The sequence below is a fragment of the Corapipo altera genome, unplaced genomic scaffold, assembly GCF_003945725.1.
Source record: "Corapipo altera isolate COAL_440 unplaced genomic scaffold, ASM394572v1 255, whole genome shotgun sequence".
NCBI lineage: Eukaryota > Metazoa > Chordata > Aves > Passeriformes > Pipridae > Corapipo > Corapipo altera.
In genome coordinates, this window is record NW_020884929.1 from 4,899,333 (window position 1) to 4,922,923 (window position 23,591).

A 23,591-nucleotide genomic window follows, 5' to 3' on the forward strand; every position below is an offset into this window, starting at 1 on the left:
AATGCAGTGATTACATACTGAAATACTGTGCAGTGTTTTATGAAAAAGAATGAAGAACATTTTTTGCTTTTCAGTTAAACTGGCTGGTAGGTGAGGGATGGTGATTAAATAACAAAATTTAATGCAATTACAGTGCTAAGAATTTGGGCAAAGCAGCAAGTTTAGCAGTCTCTACTGCACTTTTGAAAAAGGCATTTAGAGTGATGACAAATCTTACCTGAAGGTTAATCTCACTGGTGGCTTTTGGTGAAGTTGTTTGAGCACTCTGCAAGAGAGATTTGAAAGGCTTATCTGGACTGATAGGGTATCACATCTGAGGAAGGGACTTCACATAATCATCACCGTCATTTGACAGGAAAAAATGTTGACAGGAGGAAAAGTGCCAGTAAAACTTCAGCTCTGGACATGAGGAGAGCAGACTTTAAACTGCTCAGGTAACTAATAGGTAAAGTGCTCTGGGAGAATGTTTTTGCAGGTGTTGGGGTCCATCAGTGCTGGTCACTTTTTGGCATCACATCCTAAGGGCACCAGAACAGCAATTCTCAAATGTCAGATGTCAGTCAGGCGAGGCAGAAGGCTGACGTGGCCGAACAGGAGTCTTCTCTTGGATAGAAGGCAAAAAAGGAAAGCGTATGCCCAGTGGAAGCAAGGTCAAGTGACATGGAGAATACAGAGGTTCTGCTTACCACTGTACGAAGAAAATTCGTGTGGTCAAAGCTCAACTGGAGTTGCAGCTGTCAAAATGTGGGGGACAATAAGAGTTTTTTCAAATATATTAATAGCAATAGGCAGTGTAGAAATATCATAGGCCTGTTACAGGATGAGGATGGTCACCTCCCAGACAGAGACAGAGACAAGGCAGAGGTGTTTAACACTTTCTTTGCCTCTGTCTTCAACACGGATGATGGACCAAGGGGGTCTTAGTGCCCTGAGCTGGAGGGCCATGACTGTGAGAATGATCAACTCCCAGTTGACCCTGAAACTGTGCAGAATCTACTGCTCCAGCTGGATCCCTACAAATCTATGGGGTGTGATACAATCCATCGCAGAATCCTCAAAGAGCTGCTAATGTCATCGCCAAACCTCTCTCAATGATTTTTGAGTAGTCTTGGGAATCCAGAGAGGTCCCAGTTGACTGGAAGCTGGCAAACATTGTCCTGATTTTCAAGGAGGGCGAGAAGAAGGACTCCAGAAACAACAGGCCTATCAGTCTCTCTTCAGTACCAGGTAAAATCATGGAAAAGATTATTCTGGGAGGTATTGAAAAACACCTGGAGGACAACGCAGTCATTGGTCACAGCCAGCATGGCTTCATGAGGGGTAAGTCCTTCTTGTCGAACCTGATTTCTGGGTAATCCACCTGCTTGATCTAGGAAAGCCAGCAGATGTAATCTTTTTGGACTTCAGCAGAGCTTCTGATACTGTCTCTCACAGCATCCTTCTGGACAAAATGTCCAGCATACAGCTGGATAACCACGTTACAAAGTGGGTGAGCAATTGACTCATGGGCTGGGCACAGAGGGTTGCAGTGAATGGGGTAACATTGGGCTGGTGACTGATGTGGGATCTGTGGGGCTCTATCTTAGGCCCAGTTCTCTTCAGCATCTTCATTGATCACTGGGACACAGGACTTGAAGGAATACTAAGTATGTTTGCCAACGACACTAAATTAGAAGCTGTGGACTCCCTGAAGGACAGAGAGGCCCTGCAGAGAGATCTCGAAAAGTCAGAGGACAATCACCAACTGTTGGAAGTTTAACAAGGGGAAGTGCTGGATTCTGCACCTGGGGTGGGGCAACCCCAGGTTTGTATGTTTGTATGTTTCTATGTATAGACTGGGGAACAAGGTGCCGGAAAGCAGTGCTGTGGAAGGAGACCTGGGTGTCCTTGTCTGTGGCAAACTGAATATTAGTCAACAGTGCCCTGGCAAGCCAGGAGGGCCAACCGTGTCCTGGGGGGCATCAGGCATTGCCAGCCAGTGGAGGGAGGTGATTGTCCTGCTCCGCTCTGCAGTGGGGTGGCCTCACCTTGAGTCCGGTGTGCAGTTTTGGGCACCACAACGTAAGAAAGATATTAAACTGTTAGACAGCTCCTCCAAAGGAGGACCATGAGGATGATGAAGGGTCTGGAGGAGAAACATTGTGAGGAGCAACTGAGGTCACTTGGTCTGTTCAGCCTGGAGGAGACTGAGGGGAGATCTCGTTGTGGTCTTCAATTTCCTCCTGAGAGGAAGTGGAGGAGCAGGTACTGATCTCTTCACTGTTGTGACCAGTGACAGGACTCAAGGGAATAGCATGAAGCTGAGTAAGGGGAGTTTTAGGTTGGATATCAGGAAAAGGTTCTTCACCCAGAGAATGGTTGGGCACTGGAACAGGCTTTTCAGGGAAGCAGTCACGGCATTAAGCCTGACAGAGTTCAAGAAGCATTTGGACCATACTGTTGGGCATATAGTGGGATTCTTGGGGTGTCCTGCTCAAGGCCAGGAACTGGACTTGGTGGTCCTGATGTGGGTCCCTTCCAACCCAGCATATTCTACGATTTGTTTTTGGAAAGACATATTTTTCTTATAAGACCACTACTGTTGAGTACCCCGAGCTCCATTGGACTTTTAAGGCCTGATAACATCATGATATCAATCTAAAAATGCTTACATGGGAGGTCTCAAATTGATAACCTGTAGTCATCATGGCTGGGCTTCGCAAACGAAGATTTCGGAAGGCTTTATCCACATTTGTTACAGGCACGTTGGTGACTTATGAGGCCAATATGTGACAGGCATATCCGATTGCAAAAGGCTAACCTGTAGTAACTTGAGTTAAAACTGTACTGTTATGGTAAAACATGGCTACCATGGGAATTGAGCTGGGCAGCTAGAATGGCACTTGAGTCTTGTGCTGAAAAATAAGATGGGGTGTAGGAATTCTTGACTGTTAGAAGAGTGACATGCCTATTCCTGGTTTTGTGTGTGTTCTTTGAGATGATAAAACTCAAACGTGTGCTACTGAGGAAAGAAATGACAGGAGGGAGCTTGTATTAAACTGCTGTGGTAGGGAGCTGCAAGGACTGTTCATTATGTGTGTCGGAGACTTAGCAATTGTGCTGTGTTGTTGTAAAGCACTGAAGAAATTATGGATCCATGCATTGTTCAGCAGCTGCAATTGGGGAGTTGTCAAATGACACTAAATTTTAAGTAACATGGCTGTTGACAAGAGATAAAAGGTTGTTGCTGCTTCTATTTTGATCTTGAATGAGATTATTGTATAATAATACACTATAAAGATAAGAAAGATAGGTGGGCAAGTCCTCTAGCAACAGAAAAGTGAGAAGGGAAGTTTCACTATATGAAACAACATCACGGGTTGTGTTCACTTACATGCTGCTTTCTCTGTGATAAGGCCTGAAGACTACTTCTGCCCAACCAGCTCTTTCTGTACCTGACATAATGGAAACTGCCCATAGAATAGTCTACTTCTTTTTGCTTTCTACTGGAATTTGGGTCTAGACATGGAAACATGTCTAAGTTACCATAAGAGCCCCTCTGTAAGGACTTGTGGGCCAGGCATTAAATGGGGAGACTGAACATCTCTGTTTTCTCCTCTGATCTTTTTGACAGCAGCACCTCATTGGTCTTGGAATGGCAAAGGCATCTGGAAACAACAGTGTTAAGCAGAAGTGACAGCCAGACCTAGATCCATGTCAGGGCTGTTTTACTCTGTTGTGCTGGGTAGCAGGAGTGTATTTATGGTGCGAGAAGTGCTTACAATGATCTGAGGCTTCGAAGTGTTCAGAGGCTGTGGCAGCAGGTAGTTCTCCAGGGACACAGCTGGGTGCCTACAGGTGTCTTTACAACAGCCTTGTGCATGATACCCAATAGCTGAGCCTTTTTTGCTCATAGAATCATAGAATGAGCTGGGTCGGAAAAGACCTTTTGAGATCATCAAGTCCAACTCTTGATCCACTACCGCCGTGGTTACTAGACCATGGCATTGAGTGCCACCTCCAGTCTCATCTGAAAAACCTCCAGGGACGGAGAATCCACCACTTCCCTGGCCAGCCCATTCCAGTGCCTCATTGCCCTCTCTGTAAAGAATTTCTTACTAATATCTAACCTAAACCTCCCCTGGCAGAGCTTAAGACCATGCCCTCTTGTCTTACTGAGAGCTGCCTGGGAGAAGAGACCAACCCCCACCTGACTACAACCTCTTTCAGGGAGTTGTAGAGAGTGATGAGGTGGCCCCTGAGCCTCCTCTTCTCCAGCCTAAACAACCCCAGCTCCCTCAGCCTCTCCTCATAGCACTTGTGCTCCAGTCCCTTCACCAACCTCGTTGCTCTTCACTGGACCTGCTCCAGCACCTCCACATCCTTCCTGAACTGAGGGGCCCAGAACTGGACACACTACTCCAGCTGTGGCCTCACCAGCGCTGAGTCCAGGGCAAGAATCACTTCCCTGCACCTGTTGGCCGCACTGTTCCTGATCCAGGCCAGGATGTCATTGGCCCTCTTGGCCACCTGGGCACACTGCTGCCTCCTCTTCAGCTTCCTGTCAATCCAAACTCCCAGCTCCCTTCCTGCCTGGCTGCTCTCCAGCCACTCTGTGCCCAGCCGGTAGCGCTGCAGGGGGTTGTTGTGGCCAAAGTGCAGGACCCAGCACTTGGCCTTGTTGAACCTCAGCCCGTTGGAATCAGCCCAACTCTCCAGTCTGTCCACGTCCCTCTGCAGAGCTCTTCTGCCTTCCAGCAGATTGACACTCCCCCCCAGTTTAGTGTCATCTGCAAATTTGCTAATAGTGGACTCAATCCCCTCATCTAAATCATCATTAAGGATATTAAACAGAACTGGGCCCAACACTGGTACCTAGGGGACACCACTAGTGACCGGCCGCCAACTGGATGCAGCACCGTTCACCACCACTCTCTGGGCCCGGCCCTCCAACCCCATGCCGAGCAGTATATTAGTTGTGGGGTAGAATTACCTGGAGGCTTGAATTATTTTATTGGTCTCGAGCAATTTTCTGTTTTCATGGGCTTTTTTGGAATCAAAACATATTCTTCACAGATCATTTAATAAATTGATACAGTTAAAATTGCTTATCTTTTTCCTTTTGGGAAGCATGTGTTGTTCATAAATATGGAAAAGGAATGCACACTCCTTGATTGCTTTCTTTTATTATCAGAATGTGGTGATATTATAAAAACACTGTATTTACAGTGTAAAATGTAAAGTAGCCTTGGGGAAAAGAAAAAATTCCTACCTGAATCTTAGAAGTTGCCTTTGCAGCACCAGTAGTGTGTTAGAGCTCTCTCTTCCCTTGCTGTGAGTTACATGTTGTAAATGATTTGGGATTTCTTTTTGCTTTTTGTCTTTAAGTAGATAAATACAAAGGGAAAACTGAGACATATAGTATTAGTATGATTGCTCTCCCATTGTTCTCAGTGACAAAATCCTTGACCATCTGAAAGGATTCTAACTGTAAAAGAATCCAAATGAGCTTGGTGCATCTTCTGGAGTGATGTTAGCTAGGCTTTTGTGTTCATCCTTAACTTGCGTGATCATGTAACACTCAATAAGATACCTTTTGTCTCTGATATCTAACAATGATGGTGATGCATGTTTTGGATGTGATTATTTAGCTTTGTGGTTTGGAGTTGTGTGTTTCTCATATTTACTGTTTCTCACGTTGCTTTTGGTAGTATGAGTTCACTTAACAATTCCTTATATCTGCTGTGGAACTCATTCTTCCCATGGAGGTATATAATGTTATCTTACAGAACTTTTATATCTTCCAAATCCCAGTGATTCAGACTTCCCTTATCATTTTCTTTTTTCAAATTTAAATTTTATTTTACTAAAAGTGAGTTTAACTCTTGTCTTGATCTTTAGTTGTTTTTCTAGTTTTGGTGGTCCTAATCTAGTTTGGAACGAAGGCTAGTATTCAGAAAACTATTGATGAATATAGTAATTTTGGATACTTAATGCAAGAGGATAGTTTTGTTGAGAAATGTCTGGAATCTTTCTAAAATAACTCAAGTTCATGTGCTTTCATAGTACAGAAGAGATGTTTTAAATCCTATATTTGTTTTGACCACAGTAAATTGTTATATTCCAGGAATGGTTCTTACTTCATGCATTTACATGTAAAAATCAGATCATTGATCACTGAAGGAGTTTTAATTGCCTGTGAATTTTTGCTTTCAGTGAGGTCTCTTGCCTGGCTTAGGTATGAAAATAGGGAAAGGATGCTTAAAAGACAAATAACATCCTTCATTTTCCTCCTGCACTGCTGTATTCGGAATGGGTGGATTGCTTGTTAATGCGAGCAGCTTTGAGAAATTCAGTGACCTGGGCTTGGCATTGGTGAAAACAGTGATATTTTTCCATTAGCTTTGATGGAAGCAGGATTGAAACTCTTTTTTGAGATTTCAGAAGTAGTTAAATTCAATACTGTTGTGAGATGGATATTTTACTATCATTTGGCTGGCTTCTTCAATTTCTTACACTTTTGTGTCGAAGTAGTGGTGGTAGTTTGAATCTATGAATTCAAGGCTTACAGTTGGGCTTTGTTTATTCAGAGTAAATGTTTTCCCTATTGAAGTAAAGCCCTTGCCAAAGGTCATCTGTTGGCTGCAGTGCATAGTAAAATCTCAGTCCTGCGAGAAATTCTTTCACTGTTTTCTCCTAATATTATGTACAGTTGGTCTACATTGCTCAGAAAAATACAACAGTCTCTTCAGTAACTTAGTGAAAACAGTATGTGTTTTCACTGTGCATTCACCAATTTTATGTGCAAGGAAACGGCTATTAAAGAACTATGTAAGAAACAATTTGTTCCCTTATTCAGTGTAGGAAGTTAGTTGGCATGGAAAAAATACTCATTATAATAAATCATGAGGAAGACTGGCTGCATTTGAGTTGTCCCTTACCCATGGAAATTTTATGTAGTGTGCTTTCTTATAGCACTTTTAAAAAGTCACTTAAAATAAAGATCCTTTAGTTTTGGTGACAAGAGTTGACCTTTCGTGTTACATGGAATAGTTAATTAATCCAGTGCCCAAACCATTGTGTACATGGACGTAGAAGTAAGACACTTGTTCTGATGTGTAAGATGACACAGTAAAGAAATGGAGATGGCAGGTATGGCAAGGGTTGTTTTATTCCTGATCTTTGTATCTTCTTTGTGACACAAGAGAGACCATCTGTTAATACCCAAGTTAAAAAAAAAAAAGAAAAAAGACAGCCTATATGCTTTTTAAATTCAATTTAAGATAAGTTGTAATCAGAGCTGTATTAAAGGACACTGGTAAAGACCCAGAAGTATATTATACTGCCACTGAATCTAATTTTGCCAGATACTTGCCTTACTTGGGAACAACTGCATTAAAGCCTCCAGACTCACCAGCTCTTCTCCTTGCCAGTACAGCTTGTTCTTAATTCATTACCTTGTATACCATCCCTCTCCCAGGTCCAATAGTGTACAGAACCACTCCAATCCATAAATGAATTGGAAATTTCCAAGTGCCTGACTTGCTGGTGCAGTGGTTTAACTCACTGAACACCTCAGTGGCAAATATTAATGTCTAGCCAATGGAAAATATCAGAACCCGTGAGAACTGAATCTGTGTGGATATTTATGTGGTCTGTGTCTTCTAGTAAGGCTGTTCATTGAAGAAATCATGTTTGTCTGAATGTTCAAATGTTAATATTTACATTGCAGGAAAAAATGTTGAGTGTTTTTTCATGCATTTTAGCTGTATATCTTTTTGAGGGATTTCACTTATTCCCTTCTCACTTTTGGTTGAGTTTGGGTATGGGGGATAGGATCCTCACAAAGGGTACATACTCCTGCTTGTGTTTTTGATTTAGTTTTCAAGAGAACATTTAGAGTGGTAGTTAAATGATCTTGGGAGTCTGGCTTTCCTCACAGATCAGTAAATGGCAGTTAGTCACTTTTTTCCTTTTTTTTTTCTTTTTTTTCCCTTCATAGAAACAGCAAATGGTAATTGTAAAATAGAGGGGTTTAGGAAGAGTGCTAATAACTTCACCATCTTTTACATTAAAACATTAACATTTGCTTAAAATCATCTTTTCTGTGTTCTTACCTCAGAAGATAAGATTTTTAGCTGTTTGCTGTGAACCTTGCTTAAATTTTTTAAACCATTATACATCTTCTGTGTAGTATCTGTTATTCATTGCTGTGTTCCAGAGAGTTTTTACTGGAGCAGATTCCTTAGTATATTACTAACTGAAAAGAGAAGGCAGATGGATAACTAAAACATAATGAATTCTTCTAGTGACTTATTATTCAGTCATATCTTTCCAATGAAAGTCTCGGACAGTTACTTCACTTTTAAAATTATTTTTTGTTTTTAGTAGAGAACTTATCCTGTGCTTTTTGAGCAGTGATTTCTGATCCCTGAGAGGTTTTTGCTGAGAGATTTTTTTCTACAGTTAATGCCCAGATTTGCAAAATCTATGTGCATCCTTCAGAGCTTGACATATAGGTTTGAGCTTCCCTATCAGATAAACCTATTCCAAGTCCTTTTTCTCTCCAACCCAGAAGGATTCGTTGGCTTTTTTCATTACTGTTGTGTAGCTGGCAGTGGAAAATATCTTCTGTACCTGTAAATCTTACTGTGTTGAAATTAGATGATTTGCACAGATATAATATATTCTGGTGTCAAAGCACTACTTTGTCATAGGAGTGCAGATTCTTCCCCTTTTCCCTTTTCTCCTGTTACAATATTTCTGAAAGCTGACAGAGACTGTCAAAAGGTTTCAAGGCAAAAGGTATCATTTGTTTGGAGTGTAGTGAATAATTATGCAGACAAAAATCGTACAACCACACTGTAAGATTTGCTCAGGAGAAGAGACAACAGCTTGTTCTGTGGGCTCTGCTGTGTGTGCGTGGTACTGCTTCATTTTCAAAAGGCTTGTGCTGACAGAAATCTGGTAAACCGGACATCAGTACATTGACTTCAAAGTCTGCAGTCAGGCTATTGGCAGAGCTTCTGGTCTATCTCAGAAAGTTGTCTATTGATGCTCGGAGGGAAGGATGTTATGAGGTGGCTTTCTTCAAATGTTGGCTGGAAAGCAGGTAAGTGCAGTGCAGCCAGTACATGCACACCTCTGTTAGGGAATGAGAAACAAAACAGAACCAGGAGAGTCATCACAGAAGCTTAGGACTGAGTAACTTTTATTGTCTGCTACATTTGAAAGACTTACCTGGAGGTTTGTCATAGAACCCTGTAAATGGTTATTTCTGTATTTTAGGTCTGTCTGCCTGGTCCCAGCATTCCAGATCTCAACATCATAGAACTTCATGCTCCAGAGATGAAGATCAGAAACCTTCTGAGGTATTTCTGGAATTTGATTTGTATTTTGTTACATCTGTCAAAGTATGTATACACACAGTGTATACATACGTGTTCTGGTAATGGATCCATTTCTTCCCATTTATGTTTTCTTTTCTTTTTGCTACATTTTGGCTGGCACATGCCTCTCCCTCCCCAAAGATTAGAGAGTTCAGCTGTTGGCACAGCTACTGCCAGCACCAGTTTCTATCTGTGAATTTTGTTGTAGTCTGACACCCATTCAACATAGCTGCAGAGTTCTTCTTGTACTATTTTAGGCATTGGGATTTATTTGTAGTTTGATTTGGGAACAGTGGAAATTTACATTAGTTGCATTTATTTCATAAGTTGGTATTGGGTCTTGGTATGTGATTTTTGTTAAAGTGCTTGTCAAACTAGAATCTTCTTCCTGAGAGTTGTCTTGCTTAATGCTTTGAAGAAATCCTATCAAGGGAGATATAAATCTTTAAACTTTCCAGGATGGATCAGCTGTTAGTAACACACAAATGTGATCCAGTTCTTTGGAAATGTTCTTGCTGAATCTCCCTGTCTTCAGGCAAATACTACACTGCAGACTTTGTAGAAGCTTAGCTCTGGAAGATGGAATTTCTCATTTGACTTACTTGCCCCGTACACGTATTTCTTATGCATTAGTGAGTGATGTTGAGGAAAATATGCTTTATTAATCTCCCTAATGAGAGTATACCTAAGTCTCAGAGAAGAGTTTTCACAAGCAGAATCCCACTCACTCATTGTTCACTGTAAACTACACTTAGTACTAGTGATTTCCAACTTCTTTTTGGTTGTAGGCCAGTAAAGACTTTTTTTTTTTTAATGAATGTAGAGATCCCTGGTGAATTTATTCTTGCTAGAGATAGCCTTGTTTCCCTTAGTTATCATTTGTGCATCCCTTAGAAGTAGCCCCTTATACCTGGTTTTGAGAACTACCTCATGAAAGGCTATCAAGAAATAATCTGAGATAATTATGAGTCATGCTTTTGTTTTTTGTGTGCTTCTGTTTTCTTCTCTCCCTTACCTTGCTGCTATTGTGAGAATCTTTGCAGTTTTGTGCTGTTCACTCATATTTCTTCAGGCTGGATTAAATTCTCTTATGCTTCCCTTTGACTCTGTTTCACAGCCTTTTCCCCTCTTCCTTCTTCCCTGTACAGTGTCCCTGCTCACCACAGCACACTATTGTGATGAGAAGCACACTGGCAGAAAAGTGACACTTGTTAAACTCTCCAGGTGAAATCCTGGGCTCGTTGAAATTGGTGGCAAAATTCCCATTGACTTCAGTGTGGCCAGGGTTTCACCCTTTAGCTTTGAAGTCTTCAGTGCTTCTGAACTAGCACTTCTGTAAGCTCAGCTTTGCTCCAGGCACTCTGCATCAGAAGTTAGAGCAGAAAGAATGGTGTCACAGGGCAACTGGCCCGGGAAGGAATTTCTTGGCTGTCAGGTACTGCATTAGCTTTGCTTCTGAGGGAGTTTTGTTACAAATTTATCTAAGACCCAGAGTTATTTTGGCTCTGAGATTGAGCAAGGTTTGCATACCATTTTATATTTTTAGTCTTTTTTCCATTTGACTTTTGATTGCTTTCATTCAAATCACTCAATAGTGCAGAATCCCCTGGCCAGCTGTGCTTGTTTGTTTTGTGAGCCTGTTTACTTTATGGCTTACTTTTCATTTCTTGATTGAAGTCTCACAGGACTTGTAATTGGATTGTTTATAACATTTCATTATATTTCATTACCTACATTCACCCTGTTCTTCATATGGTAATATCATTATTTACTTTTTAATGCTGGCAGTTTTTCTGAACATGTCAAGACAAATGTTAAGAAAAGTGTCATGATTTTGTGCTGGTTTTATGACAAAACAGTCATAAAATGGAAACATACGGAGACAGAAGTGGGCTAGTTATGTCTGTGTTGGGAGGGAGGAAAGGTTTCAAGATGATGCAGTGTCATAAGGCAAATCACACTTGAAAATTTTCTCAGAAGTATAATTAGCCATCAGATGCACTGTTTGCTTAAAATACTTCCCCAAAATCCTGGAGTTTTCAGATGTGTGAACAGTATGTGACAGAAATGGCGGTCTTGAGGAGACCTGCCTAGTTAGCTCTCTGTATCCATCTGATTCTTCTTCAGCCACATGAAACAGCAGGCTGAAGCTGAGCTAACCAGTGTGATCATTGGTTTGGGGATGGGAGGGTGGGTCACTGCCACCTTAGCAGCCTAATAAGGGAATCTAGGAGCAGTGCACTGATAAACCATCTTTTCCTATATAACTGCAACATGGGGCTGAGTGGATGTTGACTGACTACCACAAAGTGAGAAGTCTGCAGGAAGTTCTTCTTAAGATGTTACCCATCTTCTTGTTCTGATGGAGCTTATTTTCTGTCACCTGGTTGCTTTTTGACGCTTTCCTTTGAACATAGCATTGCGTAGTTACAAATTAGTGGTTATGGAGGTGAGGAGTGCAGTGTTGGAGCCCTATAACAGGCTTTCTTTCCTTTTGTGGGGAGCAGGGTGGGGAGGGCGGGGGCTGGTGTTGACAAGTGCAGGCTTGTGGTTACGTAAAGGAATAGCGTGGAATACTTCCGTGATCACCTTCCTAGTTCCTTCCTGGTTACGAGCTGGTCTCCAGGAAGTCCTAGAGTGAAACCATCACACTGTGATAGGAGCACACTTTGCTTTCTGCAGCATCAACAGGCCATGGCCAGTCAAGCTGAAGCTGCCCCAGCAGTGCCACAGCACACCTGCTGCAGCAGTGAATCCCTTTTTATTTCATTCTGTGGCTTGTTGAAGACAGCATGGCTGCTTATTCACGACTGCTGGCTCAAAAGTTGCCGCACATTCTGCTCGTTTTAGAGCTGGATACCTTTGCCAAGTCAGAGTAAAATTACAGCTATGACAGAGCTGTCTCTAGCTGATAGAATAACAAGCACCTGTGCTGAATGGGGGAGCTGCCACCAGAATTCCAGTTTGGGTCTTATTTCGTCTTTTGGGTTATTTTTTTAAACACTTACACAAAGAGTTATCTCCTTAGAATTTCCTTTTGCAGCTGGTCATGGTGGAATCACGCCTTGATTTCTGCCATAAGGAATTTCTAGAATGTTTTAGGATTAGTCAGAGCTCCAGTAATTAAAAAAAAAACCAAAACCAAAGATCTTTCGAACAAAAATGGATCTTCTTTATGCTGCTGTTTTACAACTCAGAGCTCCTGCAGCTTTTATTGCAGCCAAAGTGGAGATGAAAGTAGGTAACACCTTTTAGCGTTATGTCTCCAGTGCAGGAGGAGTACCAGGACCTGTAGTGGAGCTAGCTGGAAGTTATCCTGTCAGGATTCGTGCCCTCAGCCACCCCCTTCCCTGCCATGAAACCAAACTCCTGTCCTGCAGTGGGCTGGGTTAGTGCACTGTTGGTACAGTGACCTTGTTACACGCTGTGCTCCATGGTTACCCTGAAGCTGTGAATCGTAGAGTGTAAATATCAAATGTCAATGTCTCTGTTTTTCTCTCTTGGTCACTCTCTTTGCAGGTGTTCAGAACGGACCTGATCACTGCCATGAAGTTACATGACTCCTTCCAGCTGAATCCTGATGAATACTATGTCCTGGCAGATCCCTGGAGGCAGGAGTGGGAAAAGGGAGTTCAGGTGCCAGTTAGCCCGGGGACCATCCCAGAACCAGTAGCCAGGTATAGTTTGGAGGAATGTGAACAAATACGTACACATTTATGCTAGCAGCTTATGCCCTACATTGCCTTGACTTCCTGAGTGTCTAGCTAGGAAGGTCTTGGTTCTTGGAGACAAAGAGCAACCTGCCTCAGCTTTTTGAATGGTCAGAGAAGTCAAGAGTCAGGCCTGTTCTGCCTGTGTGAAATACAAATGTCAGAGAACTGATTTTGGCATTACATTAGCATGGAGTGTGATGACAGAACCTTAAAAATATGTTCTATTTTTAAGCCCAGACTTCAGCTCACTCATCGTTGCTGGAAGAGCCCTTGTGTGGTGCTCTCTGTTCTTAGTTCCAAGCCATAGGTTGCTTTCATGGTACATATGGACAAACCAAGCTTAAAGGCTAGAGAAAATACAGCATTTATTTTGTTTTCCTGGTTATTTTGGGTTTTTTTTATCTCGTTTACTAATCTAGGAAAGGGATTGTTATACAACATTTCGTCTGTTTTAAGAACCATCCAGATGCGCATGAAACTAAATAATGTGAGCTATCCTAGCTCTTATCTGAGAAACCCTTATTTTCCTTACCTTGTTTGTTACACTTAGATACTGTTTGCTGTTTCAAATTAAACAGTGACGTTGTAAGGGTGGGAGTGTGCTGCAGCCTATTTTATACTTAATTGGGATGGAGTTGGAGAATGTAAGAACACAGATTTTTGCCGTTTAATCATACTAGATCTCTTTGAGGAAGTCCAGGCTGGCCCATAAGGCATTACCAAATGACCCACCAGTGCTGGTGGGACCAGAACAGCCTGATATATAGCAAAAAATTTGTGATGATGCTACACTGCTTTTGTTAGGTTTGCATCTGTCAGCTTGGATTAGAGGGGCTACAGGAATATTTGTTAGTGTTGTTTGTGTTCTGTGCAGCAACCTGCAGACCTCTATGCAGCCCCACTAGGTCTGTACAATGAGGAACTTGCCTGTTCATCAGGTAAACCCTGTACTTCCTTATTCTGAAGGATTGGACCTGGAGCTCCAAGGAGAATCCAGCATTTTCCCCTCTGCTCTGCAGTTTAGAACATGGGAACATACCATTTCCCTGTTCCACGTTGACCTCACCCAGTCCCTGCAGAGATGCACGCTCATGTTACATGTGCTCGCATTGCCTACTGATTTCTCTTTCAAGCATCTCCCAAGGTTGTGGAGGGATGAGAGACCTGTGGACTTGAACGGAGGGAAACCTCCCAGGGGATTCCCGCTGTGTATGTGTCAGGGAGGTGGTTTGGTGACTATATCAGATCCAGGTACTTGCTTGGGAGAGAGCTTTGCTCTGCCGAAGGCCAACAGATATATTGCTCCAAGTGTAAGATATTAAAGGATAGGGCGAGGAGGCATCTGCAGTTCTAGGTATCAGCACAGCAGGCACCGCTCCTGTTTTAGCTGCTGAACTAGTTGCTGTAGTCCTGCTACTGAGCACCTGCTGGTCAGAATGGCCCTCTGATGCCTGATTATTGTCCTCTTTGCTCCTGATCACAAGACTCGGAGAGTCCTGCCGTGGTGGTGTTGGAGTACAGGAGCTGTTCTGTGCCTAACTTTGGGAGGAAAGGGGGTGTTCTGTACATTGAATAAGCAATAGACAAATCATACCTGGTGTAAGACAGAAACCAAGACTATACGGGTAACTGATGCTACTGAGATACATAACAGCAAATAAAAGGTTCGGCCTTGTAGTGACTGGTAGGCGCAGACTGGGGGAAAGGAGTGAGGCCATTTGGAGATTCACTGGAAGCGTGTGGTCGGATAGATAATTCAGTCGAATGGTTTTCAGTATGTAGTAAGAGTTGGTTTTTTTTTTTACTTCTCAAGCTCTGCCAGGGGAGGTTTAGGTTAGATGTTAGGAAGAAATTCTTTACAGAGAGGGTTATCAGGCATTGGAACGGCCTACCCAGAGAGGTAGTGGATTCACCATCCCTGGAGGTTTTTAAAAAGAGATTGGATGTGGCCCTTAGTGCCATGATATAGTAATTGGAGTTGGATCAGAGGTTGGACTTGATGATCTTGGAGGTCTTTTCCAACCCAATCTATTCTATGATTCTATGATTCTATGATTCTTTCTCTCATGGAAATAATGCCAGGAAAGGGGTTTGTTTTGAGGTCAGAGTAGCTGCGCTTGTTTCTTCTGTGACACTACCATGATATTTAGACAGCATGTGTAGGGTGCTGCCCAGAGGTTATGATTTCCATATGGAGAGGTACTCAGGAAGGAATTTACAATATGGAAGATTTGGAGAGCAGTGCCCAATTGAAAGTAAATTCTCTGTGAAGATGCAGTAGTCTGTGACATTTTAATACCGTGCGGTGTGACCAGAAACAGTTCAGGGAGTGCAGTTAGGCTGGCAAGGTCATTCATATTTGTATTTTTTCACAGCACCTCAAAAGCCCCAAATTCATCATTTGGCTCTTGCTTACCATTTCTGTTCATTGTCTGAAATAAGCTAAAGAGAGAAGTTGTAGTGCTGTGCAGAAGACTGAAATAGGTAGGGCATTTACTGAGATCTGTTTGTGCAAATACAGTAGTGGCAAATAAGGGTCTTCTGCTAGAAAAAGGAGTTAACACATTGGACCTCAGATGGGGGAAATATCCTGCTTATTGTGGAGCTTAGATTGTTTCCAGCGTACAGTTGCAGCCCCACAGTGGTACAGTCTCCTCCCTTGTAGCCCTAGCACAACAAAAAATCACCTCCACTGGTACTGCAGGAGGCAGACATTTGGCAGCATGGCCTGTTGCTCGTGGAGGTACCAGGGTTATGTCATGAAGCATGTTTCGTCCAAACTGAATTTCAGTGCATGCTGTTAACTAAGAGAAAGTGCAATGTCTTCTATTGAGACAGTTGGAGTATTACATTTTTTCTTGAATCTTCTTGTTCTCAGTATTGTAGTTAAACAGATTGATTTAAAAAAAGACTTAAACCAGAGTTTAACATCTGTGTATGGCAGCCATCAGTGTGTAAAATACAGCATTCCTACTTTAGCTTTGAACAAGTGTGAATTTCAGATAAGAGTAAGCACAGCTCTGTCCTCTAATACTTAATTTTATTTAGAATGCTGGTAATGAATTGGATTTCTAGACAACTCCAGTTCTTGTAATGCCACCAATCTGTTATGGAAGTGCATGGTACTGTTTTCTGATCTCAGTGGTGCCAGATGATTGCTGGGATGGTTAGATGGCTGCTCTGATGGTTGTTAGTCACTTTGACTGAGGCATTTTGAACTCTCTAGAAACAAGCCTCTCAGCAACCCAGCACACCTCATGTCTGCTTGTCTGTCTGTTTCAGAATTGTGTCCGAGACAAAAGCTGTCACATTTACACGTCCCAGGAAGTACATTGTTTCTTCGGGTTCAGAGCCTCCAGAGCTGGGCTATGTTGACATTCGAACCTTGGCGGACAGTACGTGTCGCTACGATCTTAATGATGTGGATGTAGAATGGTTGCAACTTGCCAATGAAGAATTCAAAGAAATGGGTGAGCAACTAATGTTTTGTTGCCTTCTTTTTGCTTTTTGTTTTTAAAGCTGGCAGTCTTAAGAATAATTTTAGGGAGGGCAGCCATAGCAAGAGATGGTAGAGGTATGAGGAAATAGTAATCATATGAGCCACAGGAAACCAGACCTGATGTGATTAAGCCCTAAGATATATGCTGTGTTGTATCTGCTTAGACCTGGTCTTAATCTGGCCCTATGTTGTTGTTTTTTTTCATTCTGCTGCTTTCCCTTTCACAAAAGAATTCTGACAAAGTTCCCATTTCGCCATCCAAGTTCTCAAAGAGAACGTCAGATAGACCATTCTGGTAGTTTTTCCAGGTAGTCTTGCTTATTTGTTTTTATCTTCAGCACAAATCTGTATCATCTTTTTAGCTACTGGTGTTCATTGTGAAGAAGGCAAGATGATGAGTCTTGGGAGTTTTAGAGAACCTACACCACCTGAATGGCACAGGGAATGAGACAGTAAGGAATTCCTGAGTGACTTATTGGAGGAAAGTACCAAACCTCACTGTCGCTGTGTGCTCTAGTTCCAAAGCAGGAAAAGGAGCTGTCACAAGGGGAACAGCTGTTCCTTTTTCTACAGAGTGGGTTGTGTGTGGGACAGGACAGGGGAGAGGGGTAAGAACAGGAACATTTCTTTGGTAAGGTGTGTGCTTCATGAGAGGATTTCAGTGGAACTAAATAGGATGTAAGTCAGCCCAGAACTTTTACCAGATTGTTTGGATAAGGGAAAAGATGCTGTCCCAGATGGAAGAGGTTGAGACATGTTAATGGACACTGCTGGTTTTTGTTTTGGCATTGTGGCAGTTCCCTGCTTTGGGTTGCAGTTTAGTCAAACATGTTTCACCTGGCTGTAGCCCATACGTGGCATGGCTGAAAAACTGGTCAACCACAAAGTGACCATTTACAGTTATTTCTCCTTTTTAAACCCACACATAAAAGAAACAGATGACTGAGTCTGGACCTAGTTTCTTAACCAGGTCTTTTTTGCAGATCTCACATCAATCCCGCTCAGGTTTGGTGTAGGGCTTAGAAGATTTCAGTTATGATTCCAGAGTTTAACTTACTTTTCCAGCTGTCTTCAGAAAAACAGCAGCAGCAGGATCCCTTAGCTTTCCTCAAAGCTTGTTTGATATCCATCTATCCAGTCTGCCTATCTTTTGCCAAAAGCAGAGGAGAGCTCCCACAGTATTACACTGGGGTACGAGCAGCACAAGAGGGGCTGTTCTTCGAGCAGATTTGTACCTCTGCAAGAAACCTTGTGGTAGCTATTCTGTACATGCTGCATATGACATTGAACACTTGAGCTTTGGCCACATGAGTTTTCTCCCTACAGTGGTAAGCAGAATCTCTGTATTCTTCACATCACTTGACCTTGCTTCCACTGGGCATACACCTTCCTTTTTCGCCTTCTATCCAAGAGAAGACTGCTGCTCAGCCAAGCCAGCCTTCTGCCTCGCTGCTTGACTTCCGACATTTGGGAATTGCTGTTCTGGTGCCCTTAGGAAGTGATGTTTAAATTGTGACCAGCACTGATGGACCCCAGCACATGCAAAATCATTTTCCCAGGGGACCTTACCTACTGATTCCCTGAGCAACCTGAAGTCTGCTCTCCTCATGTACAGAGTTGAGGTTTTGGTGGCACTTTTCCCCCTGTCAACACCGATTTTAAACTCAGTTGCCCATGGTTGCTGTGGCCACCAATCTCTACTTTGCTCACAAGGTCTGGTTGACAAGCAGCAGATCAAGGAGAGTGTCTTTCTGAGTTGGCCCCCTTAGGACCTGTTCCATAAAATTGTCATCCAGGTTTTTTTTGAATCTTCTGTCCTGGGTTGTACCAGCTGTGCGATGCTCCCAGTTAACTTCTGGTAAGTTGAAGTCCCCCATAAGGACAAGGGCTGTTGACTTGGAAGTGTCCCCTAGTACCTCAGAGAATAATTTGTTGGTGCCATCGTCCTGGCTGGGAGGTCTGTACCAGACTCCCATGATGACATCTGCATTATTTGTTTTCCCCTTGATTCTTACCCAGAGGCTCTCAATTGTGCCATTGCCAACTGTGGGCTCCATGCCTTCTAACCCTTCTACATTCTAACCCTTATATTACATACAGTACCAAGCCCTTACTTCTTCTGCCCTGCCTGTTCCTCCTAAAGAGCCTGTAACTCCAGCCACAGGATTCATCCCACCAGGTTTCAGTCATGACAGTGCTGTCAAATCTCTGGGAGTGGGCCAAAGCTTCGAGCTCCTCTTGTTTGTTCCTCATGCTGTATGCATTAGTGTAAAAACATTTCAGGAGTGGTACATTGTAGCCAACACCTGCTGAGGCAGATTGAGGGATCCCTTTAGTGCTCCTTTCCTCAAGTTTCAGCACACCATCCTATCGCTCATCACTGGCAAGCCTGGTTTTGTCCCTTTCCCCCTTCCAAGCTAGTTCAAAGCTCTGTCAACAAGCCCTGCTAGCTCCTGCGCTAGAACTCTTTTTCCCCTCTGAGATAGGTGCATCCTGTCCAGGTGTCAGTAGACCAGATGTTGAATAGATCATCCCATGGTCAAAAGCCAAAAGTTTTTCCCATTACACCAGCCTCAGAGCCACTCATTGACCTGATGGATCTGCCTATTCCTATCAGTATTACTCCTTGTTACCAGAAGAATGAAGAAATCACTACCTGTGCTCCTTATTTCTCTACCAATTGTCCCAGTGCCCTGAAGTCTCTTTTCATCACCCTGAAACTTTTCTTTGTTATTTTGTCTCTGCCATCTTGAACAACCCACAGTGGATGGTAATCAGAGGGCCTTATAAGACTGGAGAGTTTTCTAGTAATGTCCCTTACCCTAGCCCCTGGGCGACAGCAGATTTCCCTCTGAGTTGGCTCCAGTCTGCATATTGGGCCCTCCATTCACCTCAGAATGGAGTCTCCTACAACTACCCTTCTTTATCTTTTAACAGAGGAGGTCTTGATGCAGGGTACAGGTAGTGTTGCTTTAGGAGGCCCATTACCCCAAGAAGGACCTTTGCCCACCTCATCAGTTGTCTGGCCTTCTAGTTCCAGGGCCTCATATGTGTTGTAGAAGATTCCAGTCCTACTTGTCAAATTCAGAGAAGGAAGAGGAACTTACTTCCTGTTCCTTCAGTGACCAGCTTCCAGTCTTCATCTTTAACAGACCCTTGATTAACAGTCTGTTTACTAATTACTCTGCAGTCTACCTGCTTCTCCACTACAACAGAGGTTCAAGACTCCTATTATGATCTGGTTATTAAACTTATTAGAAATGCCTCTGCCTGAATCACCATTCCATGGAACCCTGCAGCATCCCGTCAGTCCAGTCCTTCTGGTCTTCTTGCTGGTGAGGGTCCTCCAAAACATAGAGTTCAGTGGATATGTTCAGGAGATGCCCAGGCACCTGCCCTGGGGGCGGGGGGAAGCTTTGCAGTCTCTTGCAACAGGCTCTGGATTTGTTGTCTCACTTGAATCATGTGTAGTCCTTTGGTGGTAGAAGGCCTCAGGAGTGAGTTGGGGGGACACCTTGGGGGTCTTTGATGGTTTATGATCCCTTCTCAGCTGCCTCTCATGTGAATGTCCTGTGTGTACCTGGCCTTCCCAGAGGTTGAGGAGGGGGTTACTCCTTTGGTTCGGTGTGGAGAGATTTCACCATCACACCCCCAAAACCCTTTACCTCTACCACCCCCTGGGCCTTGTTTACTTCTCCTCACAGCTGAGATGATTAGACAATAGTCTCGTCTCAAGTCTCCCTTCACAGTCTAAATTCCAATCAGGCTTCAGTGGTCCTGGGCAGGCAGTTGCTTCCTTGTAGTTCTTTCTGTTATTTGACAATGTTTAAGACACTAATAACATTTCAGTCCATCACAACTCCCAAGAGCCTTGAAACTGTAGCATCTCTGAAAATAACCAGTCAATCTATTTCTCATTTGCTCGAATCCTACATAGCCTGTTCACTTCCTCCTGTATCTCCTTCACCTGGCAACACAGCTCTTCAACCACGGCACACCTTCTGCAAATGAACTGTTTGTCAGCCCCAGTCTCACAAAGAGAGGCACTCCTCTGCCAGGCATTCCTGGCAGCCTTTATCCTGGAGAGCTGCATCTGCTGGAGGCCTCCTCTGGCTGGAGGCCTCCGAAAATGGCTGGTTCAGTGACTCCTGCACCTACAGGGTATTGAACTTTATGGCCTATCAGTGCCATAACTGAGGAAGGTTAAACTGGTGTGCTAATAAGGTTGGATCTGAAAGGATCTCTTTACTCTTCCTTACTAGTTACTGAGTCTGTTTGCTGCCTTTAAATCTCCCTCAGATGCTCTCAGTACTGCCTGCTCCTCTCCAGGTTGGCTGCTGAGGCTTTCTGTGTACTGATGAGGATTGGGGCTGCTGCTCAGTTGTCCCTGAGCTCAGGAACCACCTCGTACACCTCGGTCTCACCCCCAGTGCTTTCCTCAGTTGCTGCCAAAAGCTTAAAAAAATATAGCATTTATGAAGCTAGAGTTCAGTTGCAAACTGCTGTAAAACCTGCCATCATCTGCTTTGCTAGTGCTGTAGTTCTGGCATGCAGGGCAAAATTTACTCTCTTTTATCAGCAGGATTTTGGATGTTCCCTCTTGCTACCTTTCAGCTGCTCAGTTCGGGTAGTATGGGATGCACTGATCTCTGCCACCTGTCAGTAAGGAAAGCTGGAAGTACTTTTGTGGAGTGTTTGTCTTCTGATTAGGGGGAGCTAGAGAGGTTTTTAATAAAAAAACCTTTGTTTTGTGGAATTTGTGGCTCAGTTATTCACAGGGAGAGCTGAAAGTAGGGTTTGCTAAACACCCATTGTGAAGTTGCTGTCTCCTATATGTCTGTCCTGGTTTAAGCTAGGATAGAGTTAATTTCTGCTGCAGTTTGGATTTGAAATGAGGATGGTGTTGATAACACACTGACATTTTGGTTGTTGCTAGATCACGTTTATGCTAAGTTGGGGACTTTTTTCTTCTCATGCTCTGCCAGTAGGGAGGTTTGCAAAAGAAGCTGTGAGGGAGTACCTCTGAGACAGGTGACCCAAGCTGACCAAAGGGGTATTCCACACCACAGAACATCATGCCCAGTATATAAACTAGGGGGAGTTACCCAGGAGGGGGGCTGATTTGGATTCGGGAAGGGGGTCTGGCACCAGTCGGTGCGTGGTGAGCAATTGTATTGTGCATCACTTGTTTTTCCCTTTTTATTATAATTATTATCAGTTGCCATTATTACTGTATTTTACTTTATTGTCAATTATTAAACTGTTCTTATCTCAACCTGCAAATTTTACTTTGATTCTCCTTCCCATTGCACTGTTGTGGGAGGGAAGAGAGCGGGGTTGAGCAACTGGCTGTGTGGTGCTTCATTTCCAGCTGGGCTTAAACCACAACAGTGTTACAGTAAACATTCTATGGGAGTTAGACCAAAAGCAGGATATCCTAAGCCTACGTTTCACTGTAGTGATTTAAGTCTATGGAAATTCTTGTTCTAAACCAACCTTGCAAAAGGAAGGTGATTCTTTGCAGTAGCAGAACTTGCTTGGTTTCACAGGTGTTTGTGTTGCATGATTTTGTGGGAAAGGTTCGTGTAGTACCAATTTGGAAGCATTACAGCCAGCTCCTTGTCACAGCAAGTGGGAGATGGAAGCCAGAAGCACTGTGCTCTTTTTTGATACTTTTCTTGCAATTTCTGTGATAGATATTTTTTCCAGGTATATAATAGTCATTTAATATAGTGAATGATAGACTACCATGACATAATGAGCTCTATGTCATGATTAATTTTCTGATGGATTCTATTGGAAAAGAGCAAATTCCAGATTTGATGTTGCATTTATTTCAACTGTGGTTTTCACTTTTTAAAACAAGTTAATTTACTGGTGTAGTAGGGTCTGATGGAGACCTTAGTTGGGGTTGCAACCTGTTGGGTTGGAACTTGTGATAAACCAACAACTGATGTTAGAAACTGCAAGTTTGCACCAAGTATCATAGCAGATTTTGGTATCGTTTTCCTCTCCCTGCCCCATCACTTTCAGTTCAAAACAGTTTCAAATCTTTCACCAAAGAGTCAAAATCTGGGTGGCAGAATTGGAGCAAAAGCCATAGATATGGTGCTGTCTCAGAAGGAAAATGAGAACAAAATCAGGAAGCCAAAATCAGTTTATGGAAGGTTTTGTCAGAATTTTGAAAGATTTGGATACTCCACTTTTGTTAGTTTAATACAGTTAGAAAACAACTTTGACTTTTTTTTATAATTTCCCTGATTTATGCTGGAATAGGCATGATTTTCTAGGAATGAAATGTGTACATGTGGGGCTTGGCTGTATCTACTCAGCTACTAAAAAAGAAAGTGGAGTTGTGTGTGGCGATGGCTATCACTCTTTCCTTTAATAAACAGGGATGCCTGAGCTGGATGAGTACACGATGGAAAGGGTCATGGAGGAGTTTGAACAGCGCTGCTACGACAACATGAATCATGCTATCGAGACAGAAGAAGGACTCGGGATTGAATATGATGAAGATGTTGTCTGTGATGTCTGTCAGTCTCCAGATGGAGAAGATGGCAATGAAATGGTGTTCTGTGACAAATGCAATATTTGTGTGCACCAGGTATGGCAGCCCAAGCACAGCAGGGGATGTAGGGTGGTATCAGAAACTTTTTCAAACCACTGAAGATAACAGGTTAGATTTTTTTTTCAGTGACAGACAGCAATCTGTTAAGTTGTTGCAGGGTTCGCCATTGAACAATGGGATGAATTCAGAAATTATGTAAATAAGAAGGAGTAATTCTAGAAATATTATGCTATGAAGGTTAAAAGTGGTATTATGCATGTGTGGAAGAAGCTGTAAGGTGACGAATTGCCCTCCCCAAAACATACATTGTGCATTGTTGTACATTCTCGCCTGGTCACATCTTTTCCTGTATTTTCCTCTCCTTGTGCAGTTCTGGGGCTAACACACCTTTAGGATCAGCAGCTTAGGCTCAGCAGGGAGGGAAAAAAAGGCAGTCAGTA

At 43.0% G+C, this 23,591-nt stretch overlaps 1 protein-coding gene across 5 annotated transcripts in view; it reads left to right on the forward strand.

Moving 5' to 3' along the window:
* JADE1 (jade family PHD finger 1) overlaps window positions 1–23,591 on the forward strand; it is a 78,645-nt gene that overhangs the window by 43,933 nt on the left and 11,121 nt on the right. For all 5 annotated transcript variants that reach the window (XM_027659022.1, XM_027659018.1, XM_027659020.1 and 2 more), the window contains exons 3-6: window positions 9,268–9,350; window positions 12,888–13,045; window positions 16,364–16,551; window positions 22,976–23,187. In XM_027659022.1, the coding sequence (XP_027514823.1) occupies window positions 9,268–9,350; window positions 12,888–13,045; window positions 16,364–16,551; window positions 22,976–23,187 (641 nt within the window). The remainder of the gene's footprint in view (window positions 1–9,267; window positions 9,351–12,887; window positions 13,046–16,363; window positions 16,552–22,975; window positions 23,188–23,591) is intronic.